The sequence below is a fragment of the Arabidopsis thaliana genome (genome assembly GCF_000001735.4).
Source record: "Arabidopsis thaliana chromosome 1 sequence".
NCBI lineage: Eukaryota > Viridiplantae > Streptophyta > Magnoliopsida > Brassicales > Brassicaceae > Arabidopsis > Arabidopsis thaliana.
The window spans coordinates 29,516,271-29,530,825 of record NC_003070.9 but is presented as its reverse complement, the minus strand read 5'-3'; the positions used below and the strand labels follow the sequence as shown (position 1 = coordinate 29,530,825).

General features: G+C 34.2%; 6 protein-coding genes, 1 long non-coding RNA gene and 2 other non-coding genes across 10 annotated transcripts; 5 read left to right on the top strand and 4 right to left on the bottom strand.

Moving 5' to 3' along the window:
• Window positions 1-156: 156 nt before the first annotated feature.
• CYP708A3 (cytochrome P450, family 708, subfamily A, polypeptide 3) lies at window positions 157-3,965 on the bottom strand. 2 transcript variants are annotated; one of them, NM_106496.5, is made up of 8 exons: window positions 2,269-3,965; window positions 1,862-2,186; window positions 1,635-1,787; window positions 1,288-1,536; window positions 1,106-1,198; window positions 947-1,025; window positions 761-867; window positions 157-659 (listed from the first exon to the last, which is right to left on the bottom strand). In NM_106496.5, exons 1-8 carry the CDS (start codon window positions 2,475-2,477, stop codon window positions 435-437), a joined length of 1,440 nt encoding a protein of 479 aa, NP_177970.1. In that variant the 5' UTR covers window positions 2,478-3,965; the 3' UTR covers window positions 157-434. The 2 variants fall into 2 exon arrangements, with proteins under 2 accessions (NP_177970.1, NP_001320633.1); NM_001334827.1 differs by having other exon boundaries at window positions 157-867.
• Window positions 3,966-4,462: 497 nt separating this feature from the next.
• On the top strand, window positions 4,463-5,325 carry AT1G78480 (Prenyltransferase family protein; the record flags this gene model as incomplete). Its single annotated transcript, NM_106495.1, has 3 exons — window positions 4,463-4,794; window positions 4,966-5,041; window positions 5,125-5,325. 3 exons carry the CDS (start codon window positions 4,463-4,465, stop codon window positions 5,323-5,325), a joined length of 609 nt encoding a protein of 202 aa, NP_177969.1.
• AT1G78476 (uncharacterized protein) lies at window positions 4,542-6,844 on the bottom strand. The gene is made up of 5 exons (NM_001198497.1): window positions 6,756-6,844; window positions 6,589-6,652; window positions 6,179-6,241; window positions 5,150-5,291; window positions 4,542-4,821 (listed from the first exon to the last, which is right to left on the bottom strand). Exons 1-5 carry the CDS (start codon window positions 6,774-6,776, stop codon window positions 4,731-4,733), a joined length of 381 nt encoding a protein of 126 aa, NP_001185426.1. The 5' UTR covers window positions 6,777-6,844; the 3' UTR covers window positions 4,542-4,730.
• Window positions 5,489-5,675, bottom strand: MIR833a. The gene has a single exon (NR_139964.1). It is a non-coding gene; the product is annotated as a microRNA ath-MIR833a precursor (primary transcript).
• Window positions 5,540-5,624, top strand: MIR833b. The gene has a single exon (NR_139698.1). It is a non-coding gene; the product is annotated as a microRNA ath-MIR833b precursor (primary transcript).
• Window positions 6,845-7,634: 790 nt separating the features above from the next.
• Window positions 7,635-9,056, bottom strand: AT1G78470 (F-box/LRR protein; the record flags this gene model as incomplete). The annotated part of the gene is made up of 3 exons (NM_106494.2): window positions 7,635-8,138; window positions 8,260-8,424; window positions 8,502-9,056. 3 exons carry the CDS (start codon window positions 9,054-9,056, stop codon window positions 7,830-7,832), a joined length of 1,029 nt encoding a protein of 342 aa, NP_177968.1. The 3' UTR covers window positions 7,635-7,829.
• Window positions 9,057-9,602: 546 nt separating this feature from the next.
• AT1G09813 lies at window positions 9,603-9,806 on the top strand. The gene has a single exon (NR_139697.1). It is a non-coding gene; the product is annotated as an other RNA (long non-coding RNA).
• A 1,696-nt stretch (window positions 9,807-11,502) lies between these two features.
• Window positions 11,503-12,642, top strand: AT1G78460 (SOUL heme-binding family protein). Its single transcript, NM_106493.4, has 2 exons — window positions 11,503-11,792; window positions 11,883-12,642. The coding sequence occupies exons 1-2, from the start codon at window positions 11,530-11,532 to the stop codon at window positions 12,277-12,279; spliced, it is 660 nt and encodes a 219-aa protein (NP_177967.1). The 5' UTR covers window positions 11,503-11,529; the 3' UTR covers window positions 12,280-12,642.
• A 155-nt stretch (window positions 12,643-12,797) lies between these two features.
• On the top strand, window positions 12,798-13,837 carry AT1G78450 (SOUL heme-binding family protein). Its single transcript, NM_106492.3, has 2 exons — window positions 12,798-13,151; window positions 13,238-13,837. Exons 1-2 carry the CDS (start codon window positions 12,916-12,918, stop codon window positions 13,677-13,679), a joined length of 678 nt encoding a protein of 225 aa, NP_565181.1. The 5' UTR covers window positions 12,798-12,915; the 3' UTR covers window positions 13,680-13,837.
• Window positions 13,838-14,555: the final 718 nt, after the last annotated feature.

Here is a 14,555-nt window from a genome sequence, read left to right as displayed (position 1 = left end):
ACAGCAAAAGTATAAATTACCAATTGATATGGCTTCTTCATCCATATTTTTCGACTTATTTCACAATATTTATTTATTTATTCATTTATTATTATTTCAGATTAAATTCCTTCATCTATGTACGTGATGTAGTTGGGAGTATAGAACTAACGGAGCAATTAGTACAAAAAAAAATATGAATCATTGGAGTGACTTTTAAGTCATCAGTACAGAAACAGCCGCAAAGAGTACATAGAATTAGGAACCCATGCATGTGATCAGATTCAAGACATATATAAACAAAGTTTAACTCATTTGACAAGATAGATACTTTTTAAAAATTATAGAGATCGCATATTACATATAAAAAGACTCCAGAGATTTTGCGGAAGCAGGAAATGAGATTATTGCATATAATGATCTGATTATTAAGATTTGGAAACTGCATGCATGGTTCACTTGGTAGGAGACTGAGAGATGTTTATAAGCAGATCCTTGGTGTATTGATGGAATGGTGAACGAATGATCTCGGAGTCTTGGACCATTGAGAAATCGTAATATGCCACAAGATGATGGAGGAAGATTGCCATTTGAAGCCGTGAAAACTCTGCACCTACACAAAGTCTAACTCCATATCCAAACGCCATGAACGTTTTAGATCCCCAAATCATTTCTTTCCCCTGCCACAACCAACCAAATCCCATCTATAGGTTTACAAAGGATGATGGAGAAAGAGAAAAAATAGAGCAGCTGAAAATTATAGTAAGTGTATCACTAAGACCTCCCATCTCCATGGATTAAACTCAAATGGGTTCTCATAGATTGCAGGATCAAAATGAACCGCTGAAGGTGCAACCGCCACAATCCAACCAGCCGGAATTGTATATCCTGCCCAGGATTAAAGTTTCTTCTAGTGATTCAGAGAATATTTTTATACATACATGTATAACTTCCAAGTAGTACTTGCCTTTGATCTCAACATCTTGCACCGCCTTTCGAAACAACAAAGGGGTCGTGTTTGCTAGGCGAAGCACCTCATTGCTAACCTATAGATTAATGTCATATCTTCCACTTGTAAATATCTCATACAAATATGTATATATATAGATGGGGGTATTTAATCTACCATGTTGGTGAAAGTCATGTTGTGTCTATATTCTTCCCAGCTAACTCCAGCTTCCTTATCTTTTCTGTTGTCTACAATTGCCTTATGCTCACGCTGTGCCACAATATATATGACTCTATCAAATCCATCCACACTTGTTCTTAAAGACGATAGCCATATATACATGTTTCTTTATATATTACCTTGAGCTCTGCAAGCACTTTCGGGTCTTTGGATATGAACTTCACGGCCAAAGCAGTACAACTAGAGGTACCTTCTCTCAAGGCAAACGCCAGAAGGAAGATGAGATTTATAGCCGATCCTTGGTCGAAAAAGCTACCGTCTTTCTCCAGTTCTTCTAGAAGCGTGTTAAGGAAGTCTTCTTGCTTCTCTCGCGTCTCTTTTCTCATCATGAGAACGTCTTTCATCACCTGGATAGCTTCTTCGCGTGACTGAATACAACAAGCAATTAGTTGAGAAAACATGTGCTACTTATTATTACTAAATATAAAAAGTTCCAAAAAACTAAAAAGGAAATGTTTTAAGTCACCTTGAGGGCTTTGGTGACAGCTTTCCAAGTAGAGAGTCTTAAGAAGGACTTAAACCAATCAAGATTGAAGGCGTTGAGATTATCTATAAGCTTTGATTGCGTCTCTGGTTTAAGGTTACTTATCAGCTTTGGTGTCATGTACGCTACTACCAACTGCAATATTAAGGAAGATTTTCTTGGTACGAGCTGAAATTGGTAAAGACAAAAATGAAGATGTGTAAACTTACGTTTTCAACTTCTTTACGAACATTGAAGCTCCCCTGGCTAGCAATGGACCTAATATGGTCGCGGGTTGCTTTGTCCATGTTTCCTAACATTGTTTGCTTCAAACCCTCGGAGCCAAGAATTTGCATAGTGATTTTTTGGAGGTACTTGTGGATGAACACTTCCTTCAAGAACAAATTATCTTTTCCAAATACTTTCACAAATATGTCTGGATAGCCTAGCTCAAAAGACGTGTTCTCTTGCCGGAAAATCTGGTGGATCACATCCGGATCTGTCGAAACCACGGTTTTGGAACCAAAAATGTTTGTTCGAAACAACGGCCCATACCTAGAAAGATTCATACAAACACAAAACTTACCATATATATACAAAATCTCTTCCCGTACGTTACATATTATTGAAATCTAACCTTATCATCCTCTTCTTAACAAAGGTTGGGATACCTTCGACTCCACAAGGCTTAAAGAAATCGAGAGTCTCTCCAATGATTGGAAAACCCATCGATCCAGGTGGTAACTTGCCAGGGCACTTAGGGTTTGACCATCGGTAAAGCCAGTGGCTGATCCTCACAACCACCAAAGCTACCATCAACATTGCAACGTTCCATATGGAGCTCATCGTGCTGCCTCTCAAGTGTTGACCACAGCTACAACTCTTCTCGATGTTTTTTACTTTTTTAACTCTTATCAAGGTTAATTGAAGAAATTAATATATGTGGATGTTATAGTGTTGTAGAGATTAAGTACTAAATTTTCAGTCACGTTTTAATTGTTCTAGTATATAGCAAGTTCTAGATTAATAAGCTACATTAATTAATAGTTTTTTCTCTTGCACACCATGCATGACACTATATCTCCCAATATTTTTTCCTTTTATTAGTATACTTGTCCGGGTCAGATTTTTGAGATCTTTTGGCTGTGACCAGTCTAGGGAGTGTGAATATTAAAAATTTATGATGATGAAGAGTTGGAAAGCATATGAAAAGTAAGAAAATCACTGATGATTCACCAATCCTCTTACACATATATAATTGTCAAAAACTAAAATGATGAAAAGTTGGAAATCAACAAATTTTGTAAGAGATAGACGAAACATATAAAAGAAAACAAGATTCACAATAATACGTCAATCATCAACAGAAAAAAAATCATCGTCGCCATTTACATATATCAAAGTACCATAAGTTGTGTGGTTATAAATCACAATCCCCAAGCAATCGCATGTGACAAACAAGAAACAGGACCGACAGAAGCTGTCATATATTGTCACATGTCAGGCACCCAATATCTTCAATTTCCCTGAATATCGTCTTACATTGATGATATATTTTTATGTGAACTTTTAACGGGAAAACTACTATAAAAAAAATTTGAATTCTTTCCAAGTGTTCAAATAACACCTTTTCTTGTTTGTTTGAGAAATCCGTATATTCCTTATAAAACTAAAATAAGTTATAAAAAAAAAAAAGTTTTAAAAGAATTTGATTGTAAATTTGACATTATAGATCGATGTGATAGTCGAAACCAACGAAATAAAATAAACCAAACCGAGTTACCTATTTAAACTTGCATCATATTAAACCAAAAATAATAATAAACCCTAACCATTAGCAAACAAAATTGAAAGCCAAAGAGGGTCAATAAATATTGTCTTCCTTATCTCAAATCGACCAACTCGTCCTTGAAGGATCCACTAATGTGTCTCCTCGATATTTTATATTATTGGTATGCATCAAAGACGAGTTTGTCTACTGTTTAGAATAAATTATAGCATTATAGAAAATGGGGGAAAATATTTTTTTCAATCTCGACTATTTAGAGAATGTGTTTTTCAATCGGTATAAACGAGAAATGTTGATTTATACCTAAACATGTAAAATTTTCAAAAAACCTACCTAAACTGTTGACGTATTGCGTAATTATGAGTTAACGTTAACAAATGTTAGTCAATTCTAACGATTGTTGAGTCAAATGATACATGTGTATTGACGTGGTATATTCTTCAACTAAACCAACGTTATTTTGCTATTTTGAATTCAATTTTTGCTAATTTTAAAAAAGAAAATTAAATTCAAAATAACTAAACGGCATCGATTTAGTTAAAAAATATGTCACGTTAATATTCATGAGTCATATGACTCAGTAATCATTAGCATTGACTAATATTTATATTAACTTATAACTATGTACTATATCAAAAATTCAAATAGATTTTTTGAAAATTTTCGGTGTTTAAATATAAATTAGCACTCGTAAAAGACGCATTTTTTTAATAGTTGAGATTAAATTTTTATTTCAGCAATAATTAAAAAGCTTTTTAGAAAAGCCTTCTTCATAAACAGTAATGTCTTTGACTATCATCAATTATTTTTTTATTTTTGTCGGCAACTATCATCAATTATTTGACACCACCTTTGATTGGTACATGAACGAAAAGCTCTCTTTATTTTTTGATTGGCATCTTTTAGGGTAATAATGTATCATTTTAATTTTTAAGGGGAAAAAAAAAAAATGTATTATTTAATAATTTTAAGGAATTCTTCGTAATGTAAAGAAAAAACAATTATTCAAATGAAGCTTTTTAATTTCGGGCCGTAAAAGTTAATGGGCCATGTGCAATTACTCACACCATGTTTTTATTCCTTTCCCTTTTTTTCTTTTTTTCTTCTTTTTTTCCTTTTCAACGCGAAGAATGTTTTTATTTTGATCTCAGTTGATTTGACTGTAGGCACAGTTTTTGAATTGGAGGCAAAAGTGGAGCAAGTGATCCCGCCGGTGAAGGTTGAAGACGGCGAAAGCACAACTCATGAAACGCGACGGATGCGTTACGGAGAGGAGTTTCTTTCTTCTCGACTTTGCAGGCCTCCGATGGTCACTGGCCTGGAGAAATCACTGGACCTCTCTTCTTCCTTCCTCCATTGGTATGTTTCTTCTTCGTTTTCCTTTCGATTCTTACTTTACGTCTATCGGCGAATACTCTTAGGGTTAGAATTAGAGATTTAGGTTTCTATTGCGCGAGAAATTATAAGAAATTGAAGGGATAATGAAGAGGAATCAATGAAACGGAGAGAATTTTCCTGCATGTATTTTTTTTCTGTATATCACAGATTCATAGGACATCTCGAGGAGATATTTGATGCTGAGCATCGTGAAGAGATTCTTCGATATATCTATCGTCACCTTGTATTCTTGCAGCAGATTTTAAAGAAGAAGCTTGACCAGAGAAGATCCTCACATGAGTTCTGTTTTTCTCCCTTAATTTGCAGAACGATGATGGTGGATGGGGGTTACATGTTGAAGGCAAGAGCTTTATGTTCTGCACCGCACTGAATTACATATGCTTGCGTATACTCAGAGAAGGTCCTGATGAAGGACGAGAATATGCGTGTAAACTGACGAGTAAGATGCCTTGGATCGTGACATTTTTGCTCATCTACAACAATGAAAGTTGTTTCCCATCAATCTAGTTCTTCCAACTAATCTTGAACCTCGTGCCACTTTTTTTTGCTTCATTTTCTTTGTTTTCGCTTAAATCATCTAAACATTGCCCCCACACTTATCAACACATGTTGCCCCTTCACCTATCTATGAAAGAGATTAAGAGAAGATGTCGAAATAGTATTTCCAGAGGAGTGGTGCAGCGTTTCTTAAAGATGTTGATGGTGAATACAAACGAAGCAGCTTGTTTGTTGACATCGGTCTAGCTCAAACCATACATATTTGCAAAGATGTTTTGGTTTGAACTAGACCGAGTACAACAAACAAACTCCTCCGTTTGTTTTCACGATCACCATCTGTAAGAGTACCATCTACGTCCAAAGATGTTGCCTCTAGAAAGCCTATTTTGGCATCTTTTCTTGCAAAGATATGTGAAAGAGAAACGTGTGTCCATAAGTGTAGCAATATTTTCAAATATTCAGATGATTCAAGCGAATAAAAAAAAGGAATCAAAATAAATGGCATGCGGAAATCTCAACCATCAATGTCACAATCCGGTGCATTTTACTAATCAGTCTGAGAAACATGATCGCGTCTTTAACCTGGGAAAAGTAAATCTCTTCCACAAATGAAGTTTCATCCCAAGGAAGTAAAGGTGTTGAAAATCCTTCGACATTTGCTTCTCTAGTTCTATCTTTTCGCCAAGTCAGTAGCAGATTCAAATTAATATATTAGTGTCTGCTAAATTATGATTGGGATTTTACAGTAAAGTTATATGGATTTGTATACTATACAAGTCAAGTTAGGATTGTCCTTTTTTGAGAAGCATACCAAATTGTAATCCAACAAATTCTATTTAAGATAGATCATAAGTTGGTGTACCTTTATGTATGCAGGTATTTAATCTAAGTGGCAAGAGGTCATATCTTCTAGATCTTTTATCCACTACAATAGTTAACAAAAAAAAATTCAATCTTTTAAATCTATCAGTTTCAAAATCTACCGTTAGACTTAACGGTATTTCGCAAGAAAATAGTAGATTTTATATTTTATGAGCAAGGTTTGAAATTATTATAAGAGCATATTTTTCTTGTTGTTGTGAATTTGTGATGTATAAAAATCTAGAAATTGCATTTCAATCAACAAACAAGATAATTTCAATAAATATGGATACGCTATCTTAGGGTTTTGTAATAGATCATCATGTTAGTTAAAATATTATAGATCTATTCGTGTAAATTCTTTATCCAAAAAGCACTAACAGAAAATATGTTGAGATAAACAAAACTGACCTTGGCCATAGATCTGGTGACATGATGAGTAGTATCTAACGAAAGGCTCCTGGGCTTTGCGATCCTTCAACAAATGAAGTGTAATTTAGACAACGTGTTAAAAGATCTAGTCGTGTAATTTATCTAAAAAGCACTAAGGGAAAATTGTTGAGATAAACAAAACTGACCTTGTGGGCTTTGTGATTCATGCGATGAGAGATGAGATTTCTCTTTTCAAATCATTCCATCGTTTTTGATAGAATAGAACACAAATCATTACAGTTTCTTTCGTGGACTTAAGATCTTATATATTCTTTAGTGAAGAAGAGAGACACGAATAAAAAGAAAAATGAATATAATAACAGCTTTTCTGATTTCAGATTCTCTACATGTAAGAGAATGGATCGCTTATATGTTTTCTGTTGATAAGTGACTAGGAGACACAAAAAAAATGTGTGGTTGTTGTTGAAATTAAAACTCTAATTCATAAAATTTCCTTCTTAATTTTCGTTTGAACAATTTAAGTTTATTCTTCTCTTTCAGTCAACAAATGAAGGAAACATTAATGCTTTCCTTTTTATTATTATATTTACCAAACCATATTTTATTTTTTCTAATTTATATCATTTTATTAATATTGTTTTCCTTTTGAAGCATATCTACTTTTAACAATGTGTCAATGGCTGGTTCACAAAGAAAAGAAAAAACAATGTGTAGTGGTAATGCTTAAATATTTTTATAAATAAATCATCTCTAAATTAATAATGACGTGATTATGATATTTATTAATTTATAAAAATGATTCCCTTCATTTATCTATATACTAATTAACCTAAAGAACTAATTTGAACCAAATAAATGTTGGTTTATCGAGGTATTAAGTTATCGAGTATTAATTTCTAAAGATTATATTCGTACATGCAAAATATTAAGTTAGTACGTTAAATAAATATTTGAAAGAAAATTTTTAAACAATGATGTGGTGTTCTTCGTCACTTTCTTAGACTAAAAATAAATCCTACGAACTATACTCCAAAATGTGCCAGAACAACAAAAGTAAAGTTACAAAATCAACAATTATATATATAAAGATGTCTATACCTTAGGCATGACTTTGAGGACAAACTAAATCCCAGATATTACAACATGAAACAAACACCGAAAACATTAAATACTTGAAAGTTGAGACCATATATAATCTTCACACAAATGATTAAAGGCTAACTTCTTAGTCCTTACAGATAGATTCAAACCAAATCTCATTAGAAGCATTCGATACTAAGCTCCTCGTTACCTTTTGGAAGTTCCTTTAGCTTGGCAACTGCCGCTTCTATCTCTTTCTTCTTCTTTTCATCAAATGATGTCTTAATCATCATCTTCTTCATTACTGTCTTTTGCATCACGAAACGCGACGCTAGTGCAAATTGTTCTTTATTTGAACCCTTGAAATTGTGCATCCATATAGTATCCACACGAAAGTCAGCATTGGGAAACGGTTCTGCCTTCTCCCATAAATTGTTTTGTGCTCCACCGTCAGAAGAATTGCCTTCTTCCCCAAGAGGATTGTTATTCTACATTCACAACAAATTAAAGTATTGTATCAAATCTCAATCAATATTATAACAAAAGTGATTTTAAAGAGATCAAAGATCAAAGCATCCAATTAAAATGGAACATGAAATGAACATATACCTTAAATGATATTTCAACTTCTATCATTTTTTCAGTCCACACAGCTAAGATTTTCCTTAGCACTTCTACTTCTCGAGGATTCTTCAAATCTAAACTCACAGATAAAGATGCAGGTGATGTTGCATAGTTGGTATCCCACTTCACCATCCCGTTGCTTTCTTGCTTCTATATTTAAATACACAATTAACAAACATGTCAAACTAAATATAAATGTTTATATCCTTAAGTGTAATTTCTTGTACCTGAGGGGGACATGAGATGTTGATGCTAGTATGAGGCAAGAGTCTTCCTGCTACCCAATAGTTTCTACCAAACTGGAGTCTAGGAATTTCGAGAACGACGTTATCACTCTCACATGGGATATATTCTATGGAGAGAATATCAAGACGAGCTGCACGCACTTCAATGCTATCAATTTGGTTGCATGACATGGACAAGATCCTTAACGTTTTATGATCAATCTTCAAATGACCACTGGGGTTGAAGAAAATGATTTGTAGGATAAGAACCTCGAGGGAGGGGCAAGACGAGATGACTTCGTTGAAAACATCAACCTCAGCAAAGATTTGAAACAGGTCAAGGTACTTGAGATTTTTACAATTGTTAAAAGCTTGTGCATCTTGTAATATGTATTGATATAGCGAGAGTGTTCTTAGGCTTGGATGGTTGAATGTCTCTGTGGACAGCTTGAGCACATTGTCTTCACCTGTTGGTGCGAAGCGACCATTAAAATTTGCAAGGATAAGATTTTTGGTGTGTTTCATACTAGTCAGTGATTGGATCCAAGAAGCAAGCATCCCGTCTTCCAATTGGTATGAATAATGGGATATTATGCAAGTCTCTAAATGGCCATTGTGCTTGTTTATAACCTGAAAAATGCAAAAATGATTAAGATTTAAATAAGGACAAACAATTATGAAGAGTCTATGTTTTCAATTTATACGTGTTTCTCTTTATATCGTATATATATGTTGAATTTTATAGAAAAATTGTTAATATGTAATTTTATGTATGTGTGTATTTATTAATCTATGTAGAAAAAGGCATGAGATCATACTTCTCTAGATTATTGATCATAAATTTGTTTAACATAAGATAACGTTTCGGGCGAAATACCGTTATTTGTTTTAAATGTAACAATGTTTCAAAAAAATACCGTTATTTATTTCCCTCTAAATACCGTTAAATACCGTTATTTGCTATTTATTTTATTTTTTAAAAAAAACATAAATTTGATACATATACATGTCTATGATTTCACATTTATATGTATGAAATTTCTTATAAGTCCTCAAAGGCAATATAACAATTTTCATCTTTTAATCCAAAATTCCTTTTATCAATAACTGATTTAAACTTGTAAGATTGAATATTGAGAGAAAAATGAAAAGAACCTCGGTTATAATTGACAAAAAAAAAAAAAAAAAACTCGGTTATCTGATTAGCGGCACGATCTAATAATTGTGGCAGGACAATCCCGTTGATGGTGATGGTCTTTCGCATGTCAAAGCAAAGATTTGACACTTGTTTCCATGTATCCCCCCATTGTTTGGACAAAACACATGTCTTTATCGCTTCTTCTGTGGACAATTCTGATAAGATTTTGGACAACATATCGTCAGGAAGTTGATTAACATTATCGATTGCATCGATACTGATTCTTTTGTTCGATGATATAGAGGATGCATTTTGTAAGAGAGACATGAATGAAGAAAAGAGAGTTTGACTCAAAAACTAAGGAAATGGAAGTATAGCTTATTTGATTTTATTGTTGCAAAGAGGCACATCGTAGAGTATATATACACAAAAGGCAATTCAGGTTAATTAATTACCTTCCCGTTTTTCAATTGGAGAATTTTGATTATTATTTTTTGTCTACATTTCAAAATGAGAAAGAAAATAATCATTTAATACGTGGAATTATAGTTTAGTAATACATGGCATGAAAATAATTTTATCAAATTTTATTTCGGCATCAAAATTTGTGTGTTTTTTTTTTTTTTTTTTGAAATTAAACTTATTGTTATGATGCATTTATTGAGACATTATTTGATCGATAGTAGCAATTTTAGGAGAGTGTCTGTTGTATATATATATGAACTATGAAGATTGAAGGCTATTTGATGTACTGTATATATGTAATACTTGGGACATAGCTAAATATGCATATTGTGTCAATTTCTTTTACTTATCTAGCGTTTTCTGTCAAATTCATTTTCAGTTTGTAGATTGGTAAAAGTGAACTGAGAAATACAAAATGTCTTTAATGAAATTAGGTGTTTACTATCTAGTTTCTAAACTTTTGGTAATTCAGTAGAGCGGCACAATTTGCAGTTTCCTACGAAGAGATGATTATCTTGACTTTTATAATTAGCATCAGATATCCGATCGCCAACTAATCCCTACAAGTAAATCAGTCCAAATAGTTAAGTGGTCCGCACAGAACAAGTTTGTTTGCAGTGGAAACTGAAACATCAAATATGTGCGAGTTTACATCCTAACCTAGGTTCTTTAGTGAAATTGATCCTCTCACAACTTACAAGTCCAAACAAAATATCTTCATCACTTGAGTTGAGTCCATCTATCGTTACTGTTTTCAGACAAATCCAATGGTCCCCATATCAGCGGCTGCTCTCATCTCCTTCGACAAGTCCACATTATATCTTATATCGATCTATGCTATTTTATTATACAAAATTAGAAACATTTAGTAAGACATCGACACATCGGTAATTATGTTTCATCTTATCATATTTATCGGGAAAAAAAAATGATTTTCTCTATTAAAAAAAAAAATTATCCTTTTTTACCATTATGTAGTTGAATTTAGGTTGCTTCTTAATTTTTTTTAAAACTGTTCAATATTTACTCACACAATTAATATTGTGCCTTTTTAAAAATGGAAGTCCTAATTTTTGTTAGGCTATCAATTTTGCTGACTAATTAATATATTATCCATAAGAAATTAACTTTTATTTAGGCAAATATCTCTGCTAAACTTGGCAAACATTTATCAAAATCTACATTTAATACCTCAAAGGATTTCATAATTGTCTTGCCAACTGAACCCAATTATTAGAGGTCAAACTTGTACTACTAACTTTAACAAGTCAAAGATATTAATAACTTGTACTCTATTCTTATCATCTCATTGCCCAAAAAAACAACTATAAATACTTACACAAAACATTACCAATTCGGATCTACGATTTTCAATTAACTCTCTTCTTTTTTTTTTTTTTTTGGTTTTTCATTTAAGTCTATTCAATCATGGAAACCGGTTTAAACATCTTAAAGCTATCGCTATGCGTCAGCCTAGTCGTGGTTGGATCATATGCTCAGGCTCCCGCACCATGGAATCCATCTAATGGGTTTCGTCCGGGGACATGTGACCACTACGAGTGTCCCACCTATAAATTGGTAGAGGCCGGATACGGCTTTGAGATCCGCATGTACGACGCTGCCCTATGGATATCTACTAGTCCTATCCCCTCCCTATCCATGACTCAAGCCACCAAAACCGGTTTCCGACGGTAAATGAATAAATCGAATATATAAGACTTGGTGTTCTTTCGGTTTCTTTATATTATAAACTGAAGTTGACTACGTTTTTGGGTTTATAGATTAAATAGGTACATAGAAGGAGATAACAAGAGCAACGTGAAGATGAACATGACAGCTCCGGTGATCGCACAAGCAACGCCTGGAAGATCAGTCTACACGGTCTCACTCTACCTCCCGAAGAAGAACCAACAGAACCCACCTCAGGCCGATGATCTCCACGTTCGGTCTACGAAACCAACTTACGTAGCCGTGAGACAGATCGGTGGCTACGTGTCGAACAATGTAGCCAAGGACGAAGCTGCGGCTCTGATGGAAAGCCTCCGGGATTCTAACTGGATTTTGCCCATCGAGAAGAGCAAAGGAAAGTTGCCGGCGTATTTTCTCGCTGTTTATAACCCGCCATCTCATACCACGGCTAGGGTGATTAATGAGATCATGGTTCCGTTTAACATGTAGATCATGTTAATGACGCCCTCACGATTTGATTGTTACGTAGCAATTGGATTAGAAGAGGTGGTTTAGAACCGATCGATACTGTAACAGCAGCTTGCAGCTTCTGGTTTAACCGGTATAAATTGTATCTCTGGTTAAGTGGTGATTAATATTGTTATTTTGTAAAGGTGGGGAAAACTGTAACCAAAAAGTTTGATAAAAGATTAAATAATAACTAAGATTATTGAATCAAAATTGAAAATCAAACCTAAATATCATCGAATCAAAAAAAAACTGTAAATGATTTTTTCAGTTTCGCTTTTTTTTTTTTTCAGTTTCGCTTTCTAGAACACTTATAAAGCTGTAAAAGAAAGCACCTGATCAAAACCATGAAAAAAAAGAGTGAAAAATAAATATTAGGAAAATATAAATTAAAGCGATAATTTATGTAATTTCGATATTTTTAATGCATATTATTTTTGTCGGCCAACTTGTTATATTTAATCATGTGTTTACAATGCAATTTAATCCTATCCGAAGATGAACCACACACATAAAACCTTATCTGTTACAAAAAAAATGTTTATGTTTTTCTTCATAAATGTATAAAACCTTGTATCAGTTTACGTTGCATGGCCGCAACGGAAAACAAATCCGCCAATGGAAGCGGCTCTGAGCATCTTCAAGCTCTCGTTCCTTCTCACCCTTCTCTCCGGCGGTTCAGACCTTATCGACTCGTTGCCGCCGAATTGTAACCGAGCCGAGTGTCCGAGTTATGAGGTTGTCCACGCCGGGAATGGCTACGAGATTCATCGCTACAACACCACCGTTTGGATTTCTACCGAACCAATTCAAGATATCTCTCTCAACGAAGCTTCTGGCAACGGTTGGAACCAGTATTTTATTCATTATTCATTCCTAAATTAACTAAGGTTTTTAATCGAAAACGTATTCAAAATGCGTTTTGCTAATTTGTATGCAGATTGTCTGATTACATGAACGGGAACAACGATTATCACCAGAGGATAGAGATAGCACTTCCTTATATCACCCAAGTCTCTCAGAACTTGAGCACCTTCATAGTCTCTTTCTTCGTTCCCAAGGCATTCCAACCTGATCCACCTCCGGGAAACAACCTCCACGTACAGAGATGGGACTCGAGGTACGTGGCGGTGAAGCAAATTAGTGGATATGTTGCGGATCATAAAATTGGAAAACAAGTGGCTGAGCTGAAGGCGAGCCTACAAGGTACCGTATGGGCCAAGGCAATTGAGAAAAGCAGAGAAACCGGCGGTGTCGGATCGGCTTGGGCTTACACGGTGGCGCAATTTAGCTGGCCGTTCCAGTGGAGTCAGCGGGTCAATGAGATTTGGTTTCCGTTTGAAATGGAAGATGAAGAAACTGTTAGTATCGTTACTCAGTGAACAAAAAAATGAACACTTTTTTATCTTTTTATGGTGTAGTGACAAAGCAAAGCCATTGAGATAAGCCTATCTCCTAAAAGTTGTTAAATAACTGTCCATTGTCTTACTCTGGTCAGCACATTCCCTAAAGAAAAGAAAATCAAAAGAGTACTTTTTTCTGATAAGTGATAACCCACCTGAGGCTACATACTCAATGCAACTCACAGCACCTATGTAAGAAATGAGAGCTATCTATATAATCGAACAAAACTTCTAATCAATGAACTCCTGATTACGCGTTTGTTCCAGACCAATAGAAAACTCAAATCCACAAAGAACCTAGCATATTATAAGACCGCTTAATAGAAACACCCCTCAAGAAAAGACCCGAATTCTTGAATCACCTGGTTTATTTACAACGATGAAGACAACAAAAGAGCAGAAGAAACCCTAATTTTCTCAATCTTTTGATGTTAACATGAGCAGGAGAGTAAAAGAAAGATTTACTGATTTCAAGAGAGACAAAATCCCCACAGACTTTTCAAATGTTCTAAGAATGACATAATGCAAAAAGTTTTGAAAATGACACTCCAATAACACATATACTGTATACATACACTCTAATAGTGATCGTATTTGCTTTTGAAAACGCTACTCAATCAGATTTAAGAAAAAATAAGACTTGAAATCTGTGTTATGTCAAGCATAATACTGAAAACTCTGTCTATATTTCATTTTTATTCTATAGATAGTCCCTTTTTTTGCCAGCATTTATACGGGTCATAATAGGTTAACATGACAGTTTTATACTAGTACTATTTTTCATTATTGAACTTTTATTTGGAAGAGGGAAAATTAGGAGTCAGACAGAGAATCATATAGGGACGTGGCATATAG